This window comes from Balaenoptera physalus, assembly GCF_965194825.1.
Source record: "Balaenoptera physalus genome assembly, chromosome: 18".
Lineage (NCBI taxonomy): Eukaryota > Metazoa > Chordata > Mammalia > Artiodactyla > Balaenopteridae > Balaenoptera > Balaenoptera physalus.
In genome coordinates this window covers 58,287,661-58,302,288 of record NC_138899.1, presented here as the reverse complement: position 1 = coordinate 58,302,288, position 14,628 = coordinate 58,287,661, and the positions used below count along the sequence as shown (strand labels likewise).

General features: G+C 42.2%; 1 protein-coding gene across 8 annotated transcripts in view; it reads left to right on the top strand.

Annotated features, from left to right (window-relative positions):
* ENOX1 (ecto-NOX disulfide-thiol exchanger 1) overlaps nucleotides 1-14,628 on the top strand; it is a 625,875-nt gene that overhangs the window by 486,717 nt on the left and 124,530 nt on the right. For all 8 annotated transcript variants that reach the window (XM_082435381.1, XM_082435376.1, XM_082435380.1 and 5 more), the window contains 2 exons: nucleotides 7,910-8,016; nucleotides 11,952-12,069. In XM_082435381.1, the coding sequence (XP_082291507.1) occupies nucleotides 7,910-8,016; nucleotides 11,952-12,069 (225 nt within the window). The remainder of the gene's footprint in view (nucleotides 1-7,909; nucleotides 8,017-11,951; nucleotides 12,070-14,628) is intronic.

Genomic DNA, 14,628 nt, shown 5'->3' with positions numbered 1-14,628 from the left:
CCTGCCCGCCTTGGCGCTCTCTGCAGCCTCCCTCTTGGCAGTTCTCATACTGGGATTCTCCGGGGCTGCAAGGACCAACAGCATCTCTGGATCTTTTTGTCCCCAGTGCCTAGTGCAAGGTCTGGCATGGTATGCTCCTCAGTGTCCGTGAGACTTTGGCCCATAGTACAAATGCATATTCAGATGGGTATAAATGCACGATTTGAACTTGCACAGGTGCTATTTTCCATTCCCAACTTCACCACTTGCTAAGTATATGACTGGTAATGGTACCCTCCCTGTGAATCTCAGTTTCTTTCTCAGTGAAATGGGCATGATAAGAGCACCTGCCTCAGATCACTGTTGGGGAATTTAAATGAGGTAATGTTTTAAGTCAGAGGTTCTCAAACTTCATTATGTGTTGGAATGACCCGGGGACCTTGGAAGAACAGACTCTGCTGGATCGGTGGTTGCCAGAGGCAGAGGTTGGGGGGTGCAGGGAACGGGTGAAGGAGGGCAAGAGACACAAACTTCTAGTTATAAAATAAGTAAGTCCCGGAGATGAAATGCACGGCCCAACAGCAATAGTTAACAATACTGTATTGTGTATTTGAAAGTTGTTAAGACAGTAAATCTTAAAAATTTTCATCTCGAGAAAAAAAACTTGTAACCATGTGAGATGACAGATATTAACTAACCTTGTGGTAATCATTTCATGGTACGTACATACTGCAAATCATTATGCTGCGCACCTTCAGCTTACACAGTGCTGTATGTCAGTTATATCTATCTCAATAAAACTGGGAAAGATGTTTTTAGAAAAAGAATCTGCTGGACCCCACCCCCCAGAGTTTCTGCGCAGTAGGTCTAGGGGCTACTTGCATTTTAATAAGTTCCCAAATGACGTCCATGATGCCGGCCCAGGATCCACACTTTGAAAACCACTGTTTTAAATCATCAAGCATAGTGCCTGGCCCAGTAAGTCTAAGTAATCAGAAATAGCCAGCCACTGTTACCTGATTTTCCTAGCACCACTCATGGAGTTGATGGTGACCCAGAGGAAAGCAGGGTCACCATTTTGAGGGTCACAGAGGAGAAGGGATACCCAGAAACCAGGTCTCTTCCCTTCCTGCTGGATGATCAGTCTTCACAACAAGCCAGATACTGATAAAAAGGGCAGTTCTGATGAGTCTGTGGACTTCGTTCCGTGATTCACAATGGAAACTGCAGATGTGGGTAGCTCGGGTTCAGAGAATTGGTCATCATGTAATTCAGGCCTTTTCTCATTGATCAGGAATGGCAAAATTTAACATTTGATTACCAGCTGTTGACAAGGGATAGGAAAACAATCTGAAAAACACTTGTGGGCATAAAATGGGAGTGCGACTTGGCGATAGCTCTCAAAAATTAAAAATTCATACACTCTTTTATGTATTTTTTCCACTGCTAAGAATTTCTTATAAAGATATTTAGGTAAGAATGTGTCAGAAAATATGTCTGACGATGTTCACTGCAGCCTTACTGATAATACACGTAGGACTAGATTTCCAAGATACATTAAGTAAAAAAGAGCAAAATACAGCACAGTGTATATATCAATAAGAGCACTTTATGTAAGTAAAACAAGGTTACACATAGTGTACTGTATGTATAACTTTTTCTTTGGATGGATACTCTGTTAACAGTGGTTACCTTTAAAGAGAGACACTGGATGAGCGGTAGTCAGGATGGGAAGATAGACTTTTACTTTTCATTTTATTCGTTTTTTTCTTATATACGTATATTACTTTCATTTAGTCAATAGGGATAATCCAGACAGGGTGATTGATTGGATTTTAAAAAGCCTAATAGATGCTATATATTGTAAGGCACCATTAAAATTATAATAGCTTCATGGATTTTTGTTCCATTACTTTCCAGAATATTTGAACAGATGCATTAATAGGGGTATCTACAGTTCCCTGAAGTGTATTGGGATTTATACTATACAGAGCTTCAAAAGTCACTGTCTGCCTAACATCTTACCATTTATTGGAACAATGTCACCATTTCCTGCTTGCTTAAAATTTGCCAAAAGCACCCTGTTTCTTTTTGTATACTTTGATCAGCATGTTTTTCTTCTTATCTGCACCCCATTCCCCAAAAGAACCAGATTTCTGGCCTCATCTCACCAGGAAGTTCAGAACCGTGGTGCCTGCTGGTGGCGTTTTGGCCTCAGGTTTACCGGGGCTGGAATGGATTCACAGGGTCACACAGCATGGCTCTTTTTACTCATCTCAAGACAAAAACCCCAGAATGCCCTTTTTCCTCCTTGACTTGAAATTCCGGTCCATGCCTCCTTAATGTATGGGCTTGATGGAGTTAATGCTGTTTCCTGGGCTTCCCGCCAGACTGACTGGCTCCTGATGAGGACCCAGAACACAGGGGAGGGCCCAGGAATCTCTCTGGGAATCACTCTAGCAGCTTCCCCTGTCGTGTTTAGCACTAACTGCTCCTTCCTCCGGCTTTGTCTCACTCCTCTGGGCATCCAGAGGGCCCAAATCACTTACTCCATTCTCTGTTATAATTCTGCAATCCAGGGCCAAGGCTCATCAATCCCACCCTAGCTGTTGGTATTTAAAAACAACACTAAAACGCTAGTGGGGGAACTCGGCTCTTTCATTTGTTACACGCCTTTGAAAATCTCTTAGGAGCTCTTCACAGAGGATTTGGGAAAATGTTATCCCTTAAAGGAAAATAAGATTTCCTCTGAACCCCACAGAGCTAAGGCTCTATCAGGAGCCTAGATAACATTAAAAACAAAAATTCAGCTTGGAAGATTTGTTTGAGGTGCTCTATTTAGGCAGGCCTACTGCCTGTAAGGACTTAATCGGTTTCTCCTGATATTTGGGAGACTAAATGGATTGAAAGCTCTTTCACAGCTGCTTACCTGGAACAAAAGATGCAGGAGGTGCGGGGACTCAAGACACGCACTCAGGAGCACGTGGAGGAAAAGGTCTGGGTTTGTTCTTTGGAGGAACCTAACCTTTCTCTTTCATTGCTTCCAAGGCTTTTCTGCCCAGAGCTCAAGAATCAGGAGCCTCGTGCCCCCCAGAAGTCTGAGGTTTTGTGCTTGGTGCCCGGCTCCTTCCCAGGAAGGAGTGTGAGTTTGAGTGTGTTCTGTTTCTGGGTGTTTACCCAGAATGTCCTGTTCTGAGCTTGTCTTTTCTGAGAAGACTGAAGACAAGTGCTTCTCAAGATAATTGATAAAGTTCTCTCTCATGTAAGAAGTCTGTTCTGAAGTCAGCAGATGTCCAGACATTTTGAGGTGAGGGGAAAGTACAAAAAAAAAAAAGGTTGTTAAATTACCTAGTCTTAGGATTTTTTGTTGAAATGCTGAAGAATTTATACACGTGTGTGCACGTTATGTGTATAAGAGAATGAATAATCGCTAGTAGGGTGTTCAATTAATTAAACACAGAGGCCATTAGAGGAGGCTCTAATGTCGCGGTGGCCTAAGTGTGCAAACCAAAACCTAAGCCTGTAAATGCCTCAAGGTTAAGAAATGGAAACCTAAGGACAGCCAATCACAAATAGCCAACTAGGCTTTGAGAGACAACCAAACAGTAATCTCCTTGCTTTGCTTCTCCCTTTTCCCTGTAAGTCTCTCCCCAACTCCTGTCAATGGTGCCCTCCTAAACACTTCCAGTTTGGTGCCACTCGACTGGAATCCATTTTTGCTGAAATAAACTTCAAAAATTTTAATATACCTCAGTTGATCTTTTAACAAGAGGTTTGTCTCTGCCAAGAGTGATTAGCAATTTGCTCAAAGCTCTATTTATCCTCCGCTAATGTTCACTTATACCTGCTGGAAATGTACTAGGGACTCTACTGTGACACCTAAGACGGACATTCAAGCATACTTTAGAAAAATCAGTCACTTTGAATTTTTTCATTTCTCTCCAATAACCTAATTTAGGCAAAGTTAATACATAGAATTGTGGGAGGGCGGTTTGCAAGGTGTGAAGGGTAGATATTAATTCTCTTACGGAGCGCCCTTTCTGTTGTTAATACTTCCAAAATGCTGAAGTATTCTAATTGCTATAGGCTCCTATGGGGCCCTGCAGCCACCACTCTGCAGACCCCTGGGTGGTGAAGGCCCCGGTGGCGATTGATGTGAATCTGCTCTGCTCTCAGCTCAACATCTGCACGCTGCCTTTTTGAACAAAGGCCAGTGCCATCGTGTTTACTATTTCTGTCTTCTCTGAGCGGTGAAGTAGAGTGTTAAAGATTCCACTTAGTAACTACCTGTAGTTTTACTGTGTATAGAATAAGCAGTATGAGTTATACTGGAGAAGTAGTGAGTGGTAGTCGGATTCAGGGACTTGCTCTTTGGTGTTTCCTGTTGCAGACAGTGAAGAGAGGATGGTCTTTCCCTGGGACACCCATCCTAGTGGTCGTCCTGATATATGGTTTTACAAACATGCCGTCTTTGAATCACATTCATTACGGCATACTCTTTGAGGTAGTTTTTCACTAATGATGATGAATTCCTGCAGATCCTAGCACTCTGCTGAGTCCTTTTGTGTGCCCAAGATCTTTCATTTGCAAGACGAATGGCTGATTCAGGGGCAGTCTGAACAGAAATGAGAGAAGTCAACTGGGCCATAGAAATACTGTGCGAGTATTTTTTAAACCTAAGCTGAGTTACACGTTTTTTGTCTTTTGGGGTTGAGGTTTTTTTTAACTTGTTAATATGTGGGGGGAAAGTATAAAACTTAATAAGAAAAGAAGTATAAAAGTAATCACATTTAGTTTTGCTTTTAATTAATTATGCTGTTGAAAAGAATACAATTACATGAAATTGAGAATGGCCGAGAAAATTCAAGATAAACCTCTGAATTCTGACTTCTTTCTGAACCTCCGGTACGTATTCTGGCTCCCTCTGGATGACCTTCAGGCATCTCAAATTCAGCCTGTCCAGAAGTAAACTCCTTATCTTCTTTCTCAGACCTCCACCTGTGCTCTTGGTCTCTGATGTACTTCTCAGGTTTGAGTCATCCTGGTCTCTCTTCTCTGCAGCCTCACAGCAAGTCAGCCATCGTGTCCTGTCGACTCCTTGCTCCTCCCTCCATTCCAGTGCTCTGTCTTAATTCAAGCCTTCATCATCTCTCCCAAACAAATCTTACTCAGATATGCCTCCTCTAGCCTACAGTATAAAGTCACAGTCTGACTTGGCATACACGGTCCTTCCTGACTTATTCCCACCCAGCTTTAGCCCTATCCCCTACTTTCACACAAAGTCCTTTCACAATTCCATGCCCACCTCTGAACCGGCCGCCCCTGCCTTCTCTACTGGGCAAGCATTGATTCATCATTTAAGACTTAGCAAATGTTGTTTTCTTTGGGGGTGTTCCCTGACTCCATCTACTGAGTTAGCTATTGTGTCCCCATAGCTGTCATCCATACCTCTCTTGCATAGGATAATTATCTGCTTGTCTTTCTTGCTCCCTAGAGACCATGGTCTCATCAAGGGCATGGACTTTGTCTTAATCATATATTTCTAGCAATCAGTCAAATGCCTGGTGACTAGGAGGATCTCAGATGTTTTCTCAATGAATGAATGAATGGAACTTAAACCCTGGGATATGGTAATAACATGTTCTAAATAACTGAGGCATTTATCCTCAAACAGGGAATATCTGCAAGAGTACATGCCTTGAGTAGATGTTAGGGGATCCATTTTTACCCTTGAGCCTGTGCAGAATCTTTCTTCTAAGTACCTTCCCTTCTGTACTCCTCCAAGTGCGTTACTGGTCTCTCTTACCTTCCTCCCACTCCACACATGCATGTATGACCACATAATTTTCTCTTTAGTGTATCCCCTTTATTAACAGCCTTCTCTGATTGATGGCAGAATTTTGACTTCTATCACCCAGATAACTCAGCCTCGACCCTTCCTGTCCTCTCTCCTCAGGCCTGGTGTCAGGACACCACAGTTCTTACTCTTCTAAATGATGCTGATCAAAGAGGTCTACTATTAAAAGCAATGAGACCCATTACTCTTTAACAATCACATGATCACCCCCCGCCCCCGCCAGATAGTCTCATCAGGCAGTGGATTCCACCATGGGCATTTTGGGCCGAATGCTCTGTGCTGCCCGTGCAGCAGGCATCTGGAGGCCCCAGATGATCCCAGCCTCCCTGCAGGCAAAGCCATAGGAAGCCCAGGCAGTGGGGCTGAACCAGTTCTCCTCGGCCAGCCACGGGCAGTGCATCCGAGCAGAGCCCTAGGGGTGGGTGGTCAGGGGAAAGTCAGCACCGCACTGGGAGCAACTCATTGTGACTAGTCTGGCAGTGTTACTTCCTCCAGGTGAGGCAGGAGAGGGGACCTGCACGCGCTCAAGGGCAGCATGAGCTTAGCTTAAATCCTCCTGTTACAAGCGAGTGCAACAAATTCATCAGGAGACATGATGATCAAGTTTGATAAATAAAGAGATTTGGAGTTGTGATCTTCTTGAGTTAGAGAACGGTCCATGTAAAAGCCCCTGTGAAAATCACCCATAGATTGAGAAGTAGTTGCTTATTAACATTAGAAGATATTTACTGTGTAGTAAGTGAAGGGAATCTTTCTTCCTTTCCTCCGTCACACACTTGTTTATTTTATGGACTAATTTTTGAAATTGGGGCACCAGGTGTTGCTCCTCTGTGGGGATTATTCTATTGCTCTTTGACATTCCTTGGACACCTGGAAGATTTGGAAGAGCTTTGATGCCCTTTTTTAGAATAGAGCCTTGGGAATCACTTTAGAAAGATTTATGTTAAGTAGAGCATTAGCATTCCTAAGAAGCTCATTTTGACTGTGGCTTCCTAACTAAATATTTAGGAGTTCAGGTTTAATCATATGGTTCATTCAGTACTGTAATTTCCTTAATCCCGTGCTTACTAGATCAATAACTGCTTAAGCAAGATTGAATCTGCAGTTGGTTGACCCCGCCTCTCACATCCACTACTAAGAGCCCATCCCTTTCCCTGTCTACGTTTGTTCACCACCCTTCAACATTGATCATGGACGTAGCACCTCCCCTGGAAGCCACAGAAGTGCTAAATTAAGTCAAAGTGTTAAGAGTTAGAACTTCCAGGGGGTCGGGAGCCAGGGGGAGGAGAGCCTTATGAAAGTGAAAATGGAGTAACAGAGAATGGTATGTGGCCATGATGAACTACGAAGGATGCCATATGGTGTTGAAATAAGATCTGCATGCGGTACTGCTGGTTGGGTGAGCCTTGGTCTGTCTTGAGGTGAAGGCAGTGGCTCCCATTTTCTGCCAGAGGGCTGGAGGGCTGGCTATAATGGGTGCAACAGGGGGAGAAAAGGGGACCAAGGAGTAACAATGGCCTTGAGACTGAAGGGAGATATGACACAACTACTCATTGTCCCAACTTGGAACTTGGACACGGTAATGTCTTCAGCGGGCTGCACTGGGGTCCTTGAGATGGAGACCAAAAGCGAAAAAGAGATGTGTTTGGCTCTTCCTCATTCAGCCACTGCCCCCGGGCTTCACTTCTAAGGCCGCAATCCAGGCATTACTTGATCTGTATATCTATATTTGTGTGTCAACACCAGTGCCTGTATATCTGTAGATCTAGGTGTATAGATGTACCAAGTCATATTTTTAGACAAGAGCTAACAAATGCTTGGAAGCAGATGTCCATGAACTTTTCCCAGTCATATTTAGAATTTGTTTTAACCTAAAGTTATGGAGACAGACATGAAGGGAGACCTCCCCAACCTTGCTAAAATGTAAGTACAAAAAGGCACAAATTGGATGGATATTGATGATGTTATTTCTGCTGCGACATCATCCATAGACTCCTAGTGTCTTTGCTTTGCTTCCCTATAGTGATCACAACATAAATTACTTGTCTTGTTTGACTTCCTTGTTCACCAAAGTTGAGCAGATTGTGGCCGTTTTCAACGCTTCTACCAGACAAAAAGCTTGGGACCATTTCTCGAAAGCTCAGCGCAAGAACATAGACATTTGGCGAAAGCATTCTGAGGTTGGTGATTTTATTATTACTTTTTTAACCACCATCACACAGCTGGATTGGCAGGGAATAGTGTGGCTGCAGCCATGATGGTTTTTGTTCCAGTGGGCAGTCATCCTGCCCTCACTGTCGGCTCCAAATGCAGCTCAGATTTGTTCCTTATCCAGAAAAGCAGCTGACTTAATGCTTAGAGGACAGAGTGCTTTTCTCCCCTGCAAAGGGGAGAAAAGCATCTCTCCCATTCATAGTAAAGAGCTCAGAAATAAGCTAAGACACTTGGCCTAATCACTGTGCAAAAAAAGAAAAACAAGTGTAACGTAAAATAGAAAACTAGTTTTTAAATTACTGAGTTTTTTTTCAGTGTTCTACAACATGATGGTGACGGTTTGCTCTTTGGCTAGAAATGGCAAGTATGCCTTTCATCCACATCTTCTCATCCTAAGCAATGTCTTCGTCCCCTGTGCTAGCCAGCAGGTCCTATCAGACCTCTCCCCAGAGCACATTTCCTCAGGGAAGTGAATGTCCAAGCTAGCCCTGTCCACCCCTCTGCATCAATGCATGTGTGAAGTGTGAGTATCTACCCCAAGGCAAGAGTTCAGAACTTAACCTTTGCTGCCACCTAGAAGGACCAGATTGTGTCATTAGTCATTGGTGGTCCAGCTGTTATTTTTAACTCCTCAGTGTAGTGTACGCTTTGAACCTGTAATTTAAAAGTAAGTATACTGTCTTTGTTTACTGCTTCTTTTTTTTTTTTTAAATGAGAGAATGTTTTTCATTTGGATGCCTCTCTGTCTCTAGCATGTTAATATTAAAGTTCTCTAAATGATAATCCCCTCTTTCCAAATCCCAAACTCATAGAAGGTAAGGTTTATTAATTTAATGATTTGGGCTCACACTTGTAAAATAAGTGTTTTATGTAGAGTTTGAGGAACCACAAAGTACTGCAGTATCAATCATTTGGGTAGCATTTTAAGTGCCCATTAACTAATGCTAAATTACAGTTGAATACCAATGGCACTTGATGTAGCATCCGTATGCATACCAAGTGAATTCTTTATTATCACTGTTATTATGGTGAGTACTGAATGACTGCACAATAATGGGACACTTAAAAGGCTAGTGCAATTTGTTATTAAGAAGGACATTTTTTATCTTGTTCACAAATACCGAGAAGGTGGTTGGTGACTGATGCAGGAGGTGGGATTTCTCTTTTATTCTTGGGGGGCCAGAAAACCAAAGGATGCTTACCCAGTGCTCTCACAGACACTGACTTGAGCCCCATGTCAAGGCTGATTTTCATGAGGAAAGAGTCCCGAAAATCAATGATGAAATACATGAATCGAGGGTTCTGAAACACGAATTGGAATCCATAAACTATGATTCAGATTTGGGAATGATCTGCCTATGAATTGTTGTTTTGTTTTTTTTTTTTTTTTTTTTGGCTTCACATAAAACCAGACATGATGAAAAGAAACGTTAAGAGAAGGGCAGGTGGCATGATGCTGAATAAACCCAGGCATAAAAAAGGCTGTTGTTAATCTGGGAGTGGCGGCAACTATCCGTTACTGATCTAAATCATGCTTCCTGCCACGTGGGATCCCGTTCCCCCAGCCCTGCCTCCCCCGTGCAGGGCCATCCCCTCCCTTGCTGAGCAGGACACGCGAAGGCTTCCAGCCTTGTCCCAAGGAAGCCTGCTTGCTTTGCTCCCTACTGGGAGGTAGAAAGGGACACAGCCCAGAAAGATGCTTCTGTAAAGGGTCTTTGTGTCTCCCTGCCACTCCCACCACCACCTCTTCTGATATAGCAGGAAATAGAATTCTAAATTACCTTTGATTTTCTCTCCTACATGTTGCCCGGTTGATTAAATACCAGTTGGCAATTTAACATGGTGGATGATTTCTCAGTTGCATATGAGCTTGATAATTGGCTTGATTTTTCCACGTTCCTGTGAACAGCATCTGTTAATTATCTGCAACACCTTTACAGATTTATTAGAGTGTACAAGTGATTTACTGCTGAACCAGAGGCACCCTGTGGAAACAGCCTCAGCTTTTTTTTTTTTTTTCCTCCAATTTTTTCCTTTCTGCCACCCTTCCCCACGAGAACAGCTACCGTGTGACAGTTTGTCATTAACTGTAGGAACTAAACAGCAGGTCCTTTTAGCCTCGTTTATTCTTTCCACCTGAAGTTTCTTTGCTTCAAGTATTTTCAGGCCACCTCCTCGGAAACTGGGCTCTTTGTCAGTAGAAAGATTAGTTGTCCACAACCTAAAAACTTTCCCACTAATCACATGTGACATCCGCCTCCAAGACCCGATGGTGTTATTTGAGGCGGAATTGGCACCTCTTTCTACAGGGTGGCATGGTCAAGTGAGGGGGCACTGCCTGTCATCCTGGTGCCTCTCAGGACCGCCCTGTGATGGGTGGCCCTGTCCCAGGGACCTTGCCTTCTGCCCTCCCCCTTTCCCTGTCTTTGGTGACTTCCCTGTCTTTGTCTCTGCAATTGTGGTTCCCAGGGTTCAGAGCTGACCACGCAAATGTGGTTAGCAATACAGAATTCCCTTCCCATCGTGCTACAGTTAAAAATCTGTGTGCTAAGGAGAGAAGAGAGTTGAGAGCACCTATAACAGAATAATATAGATGCATCCGTCCATTGAATGAGCACTTTAAACTGTGTTTAAAGTCATGCCATTAATACATTAGGTGTTGTAATTTAGTTTTATTGTTATTCATAGATTTCTTATAAAGTGAAATCATTTTAACTGTTTGACTTTTTTTTAGAGACTCCAATTTAAATGGGGAGAAAAACAACAATGCAGCTCTTTCCACCCTACCCTCCGTTTTTTGTTTTTTTTGAGGACAGAACATATAAAAGAACAGAATGGATAAGGATTTGCAAATATATAATTTACAGCTTGATCCAAAATAATAATATAATTATTTAATGTAGGCAATTACAGTGTCCTGATTTTTAAGCACAGTAGTAAACAATTTATTGTGTAATTCTTTACTTTTTACAGTGAGTTTTCACATACACTCTTGCAGTCAAACAGCCTTATATTACTACTACCCCATTTATGTGTGAGTAGACAAAGGCTCAGGAAATTAAATGCCTTGATTGCAGTCACTTTTCTAGGAAGTGGAGAAAGAAATGGCCCTTAGATCTTAAAGGGATGCTAGAACAACCATTACAACATAAACAATAAACCCCACATGATAATGTAAAACACCAACAAAGAAGGCATCTGTTTTTATTTTGTCCTCCAACATCATTTGAATTTCACCATTTGGATATCTGAAGTGTGTGTGTGTGTGTGTGTGTGTGTGTATGTGATCACACATGGGCACATACACACATGCAGGGACACTATTTTGCATGAATAGTAATAGTGGTCAACATTTTCAACTTAATGAACCAAGTCTCTCACATGATGCTAAGTATCTCACGCGTATTAACTTTTTATCCGCAAAACTCTCCTTGTCACACTATCTCAGTGAGTGAATTGACACTAAGAAAGATGAAGAAACATCCCTAAAGTGACACAGTGGGTCAGTGGTAGACCGGCCTTTTAAGAAATTCTCTTGCTCACATTCCTAGCGCCCCCTACGTTCCAATTCTGGTAATAGACATTTCTATGGGAGCCTCACGACAGCCCTACCAGGTGGACGTTATTGTCCCCCTTTTTACAAATGAGGAAATTCAGAGGTTAAATAACTTGCTGAAGAGCCCTTGACTCACCATTGGTGATCAGGAATTTCTCCCAAGTCTGATACCAAATCCCTCGATTGGTCCACACCCCAGACCCCTCAGAACTTCACTCTAGATTAGGTGGGGCAGTGTTTGGGAGGTGAAGACATTCTTATGTCAGTCATAACGCACGGAGAGACCACTGGGAAAGGTGTGTCATGTGTCGCTGACTCTGACGCCCATGGGTCCTCTGCTTCCAGGAGCTCCGGAACGCTCAGAGTGAGCAGCTTATGGGCATCCGCCGAGAAGAAGAGATGGAAATGTCGGATGATGAGAACTGTGACAGCCCTACTAAAAAAATGAGAGTTGATGAATCAGGTAACGTGGATAACTGCCACATCCCTGTGAGATACCTTAATAATCTTCCTAATCTTAGATGGGGCATACAGATTGAGAAATGGCCACATAACTCACTTTTATTTGAGTTCAACTAAACTTTCATCTTTGAGTGACTCTGCCTTGTATTAATAGAACTTGAAATTCCTTCTTGGGAACGTAATGACTTAAATTGTTCCAGTTGTTTCTCTGTATGTGGGTCTGGGGCCAGACTTATTTTTGGGGATATTTGCCTGTTCCCATAAAAATCCTTTTCCAGAGTGTGGCAACCACCACTGATGCTGAAATACAGATAAAATTTGGTTTCAGTCAGTGTACTTCTTACATGGGAAATGTTTAATCCCTAAAGAAGCTTTCTAGCCTCTGAAGCAATGTGCTGGAGAATTAGACTGCTTTCCAATAAATTTTAGTTCCTAACCTGTAATCAAAGGGATGGTCCCATTTGGTACCAAGAAAGGGGCATCAATCCTTGAGTTATAAAAAGGAGAGAAGCTTAGAGAGAACCTTGATTGATATTCTCTGCCTAATCTGAGATGCTGATGTAAAACTCTCTTCTCAAATTGTATGTAATTCCCTTGATGTTGTAAAAGCAAGCAGGAGAAGTGCTCACTAAAACGTAGGAGGCACCAAGGGAGACTGCTTGTCTGAGGGGAAGAGTGTTTCCTAAAGGTCCTGGGAACAACCACAGTCACCAACTTTGCCAAAAAGGGAATAAAACCCTCACCTCTCCCAAACCTTTTCGGGTGACCAGGAACAGAGGATCTTTGCTAGTTTGGTTAGTAGAAGCCAAAATCAAGATTCCAAAATGGTCAAGTCATCAAGATTACAAAGCGGTCAGTTAGGTTGACCGGTCAGTTCCATGTCTTGGCTATTGTGAATAGTGCTGCTATGAACATAGGGGTGCATGTTTCTCTTTGAATTATAGTTTTGTCTGGATATATGCCCAGGAGTGGGATTGCTGGATCATATGGTAATTCCATTTTTAGTTTTCTGAGAAACCTCCATACTGTTTTCCATAGTGGTTGCACCGACTTACATTCCCACCAACAGTGTAGGAGAGTTCCCTTTTCTCCACATCCTCTCTAGCATTTGTTATTTGTAGATTTATTGATGATGGCCATTCTGACCCGTGTGAGGTGGTACCTCATTATAGTTTTGATTTGCATCTCTCTAATAATTGGTGATGTTGAGCATCTTTTCATGTGCCTACTGGCTGTCTGTATGTCTTCTTTGGAGAAATGTCTATTAAGGTCTTCTGTTCATTTTTCAGTTGGGTTGTTTGTTCTTATTGTTGTTGAGTTGTATGAGCTGTTTGTATATTTTGGAGATTAAGCCCTTTTCAGTTGCATCATTTACAGATATTTTCTCCCATTCCACAGGTTGTCTTTTCATTTTTTTTTATGGTTTACTTTGCTATGCAAAAGCTTGTAAGTTTGATTAGGTCCCACTTGTTTATCTTCGTTTTTATTTCTATTGCTTTCGGAGACTGAGCTAAGAAAACATTGGTACGATTTATGTCAGAGAATGTTTTGCCTGTGTTCTCTCCTAGGAGTTTTATAGTGTCATGTCTTATAGTTAAGTCTTTAAGCCATTTTGAGTTTATTTTTGTGTATGGTGTGAGGGTGTGTTCTAACTTCATTGATTTACATGCAGCTGTCCAACTTTCCCAGCACCACTTGCTGAAGAGACTGTCTTTTCCCATTTTATATTCTTGCCTCCTTTGTCAAAGATTAATTGACTGTAGGTGTGTGGGTTTGTTTCTGGGTTGTCTATTCTGTTCCACTGATCTGTACGTCTGTTTCTGTACCAATACCACACTGTTTTGATTACTGTAGCTTTGCAGTATTGTCTGAAGTCTGGGAGAGTTATGCCTCCTGGAAACAACCTAAATGTCCATTGACAGATGAATGGATAAAGAAGATGTGGTACATGTATACAATGGAATACTACTCAGCCATAAAAAAGAACAAAATAATACCATTTGCAGCAACATGGATGCAACTAGAGATTATCATACTAAGTGAAGTCAGTGATAAAGAGAAAGGCAAATACCATATGATATCACTTATATGTGGAATCTAAAATATGGCACAATTGAACCTATCTGCAAAACAGAAACAGACTCCCAGATGTAGAGATCAGACCTGTGGTTGCCGAGGGGGAGGGATGGACTGGGAGTTTGGGGTTTATAGATGCAAACTATTGCATTTAGAATGGATAAACAACAAGGTCCTAGTGTATAACACATGGAACTATATCCAATCTCTTGGGATAAACCATAATGGAAAAGGATATATATAAAAAAGAATGTCTGTATGTGTATAACTGAGTCACTTTGCTGTACAGCAGAGATTGGCACAGCGCTGTAAATCAACTCTACTTCAATAAATAAATAAATAGCGGTCAGAATGCTCTGTTTCTCCAGGGCTTTAGAAGAGAATGCCGGAAGCATAAGATGATCACAAGAAAAAGCTCCTGCATCCAGACGTATACAGAGGGGAGTTTCATTTCCCTAGAACAGTGGTTCTTAAAAGCATGGTC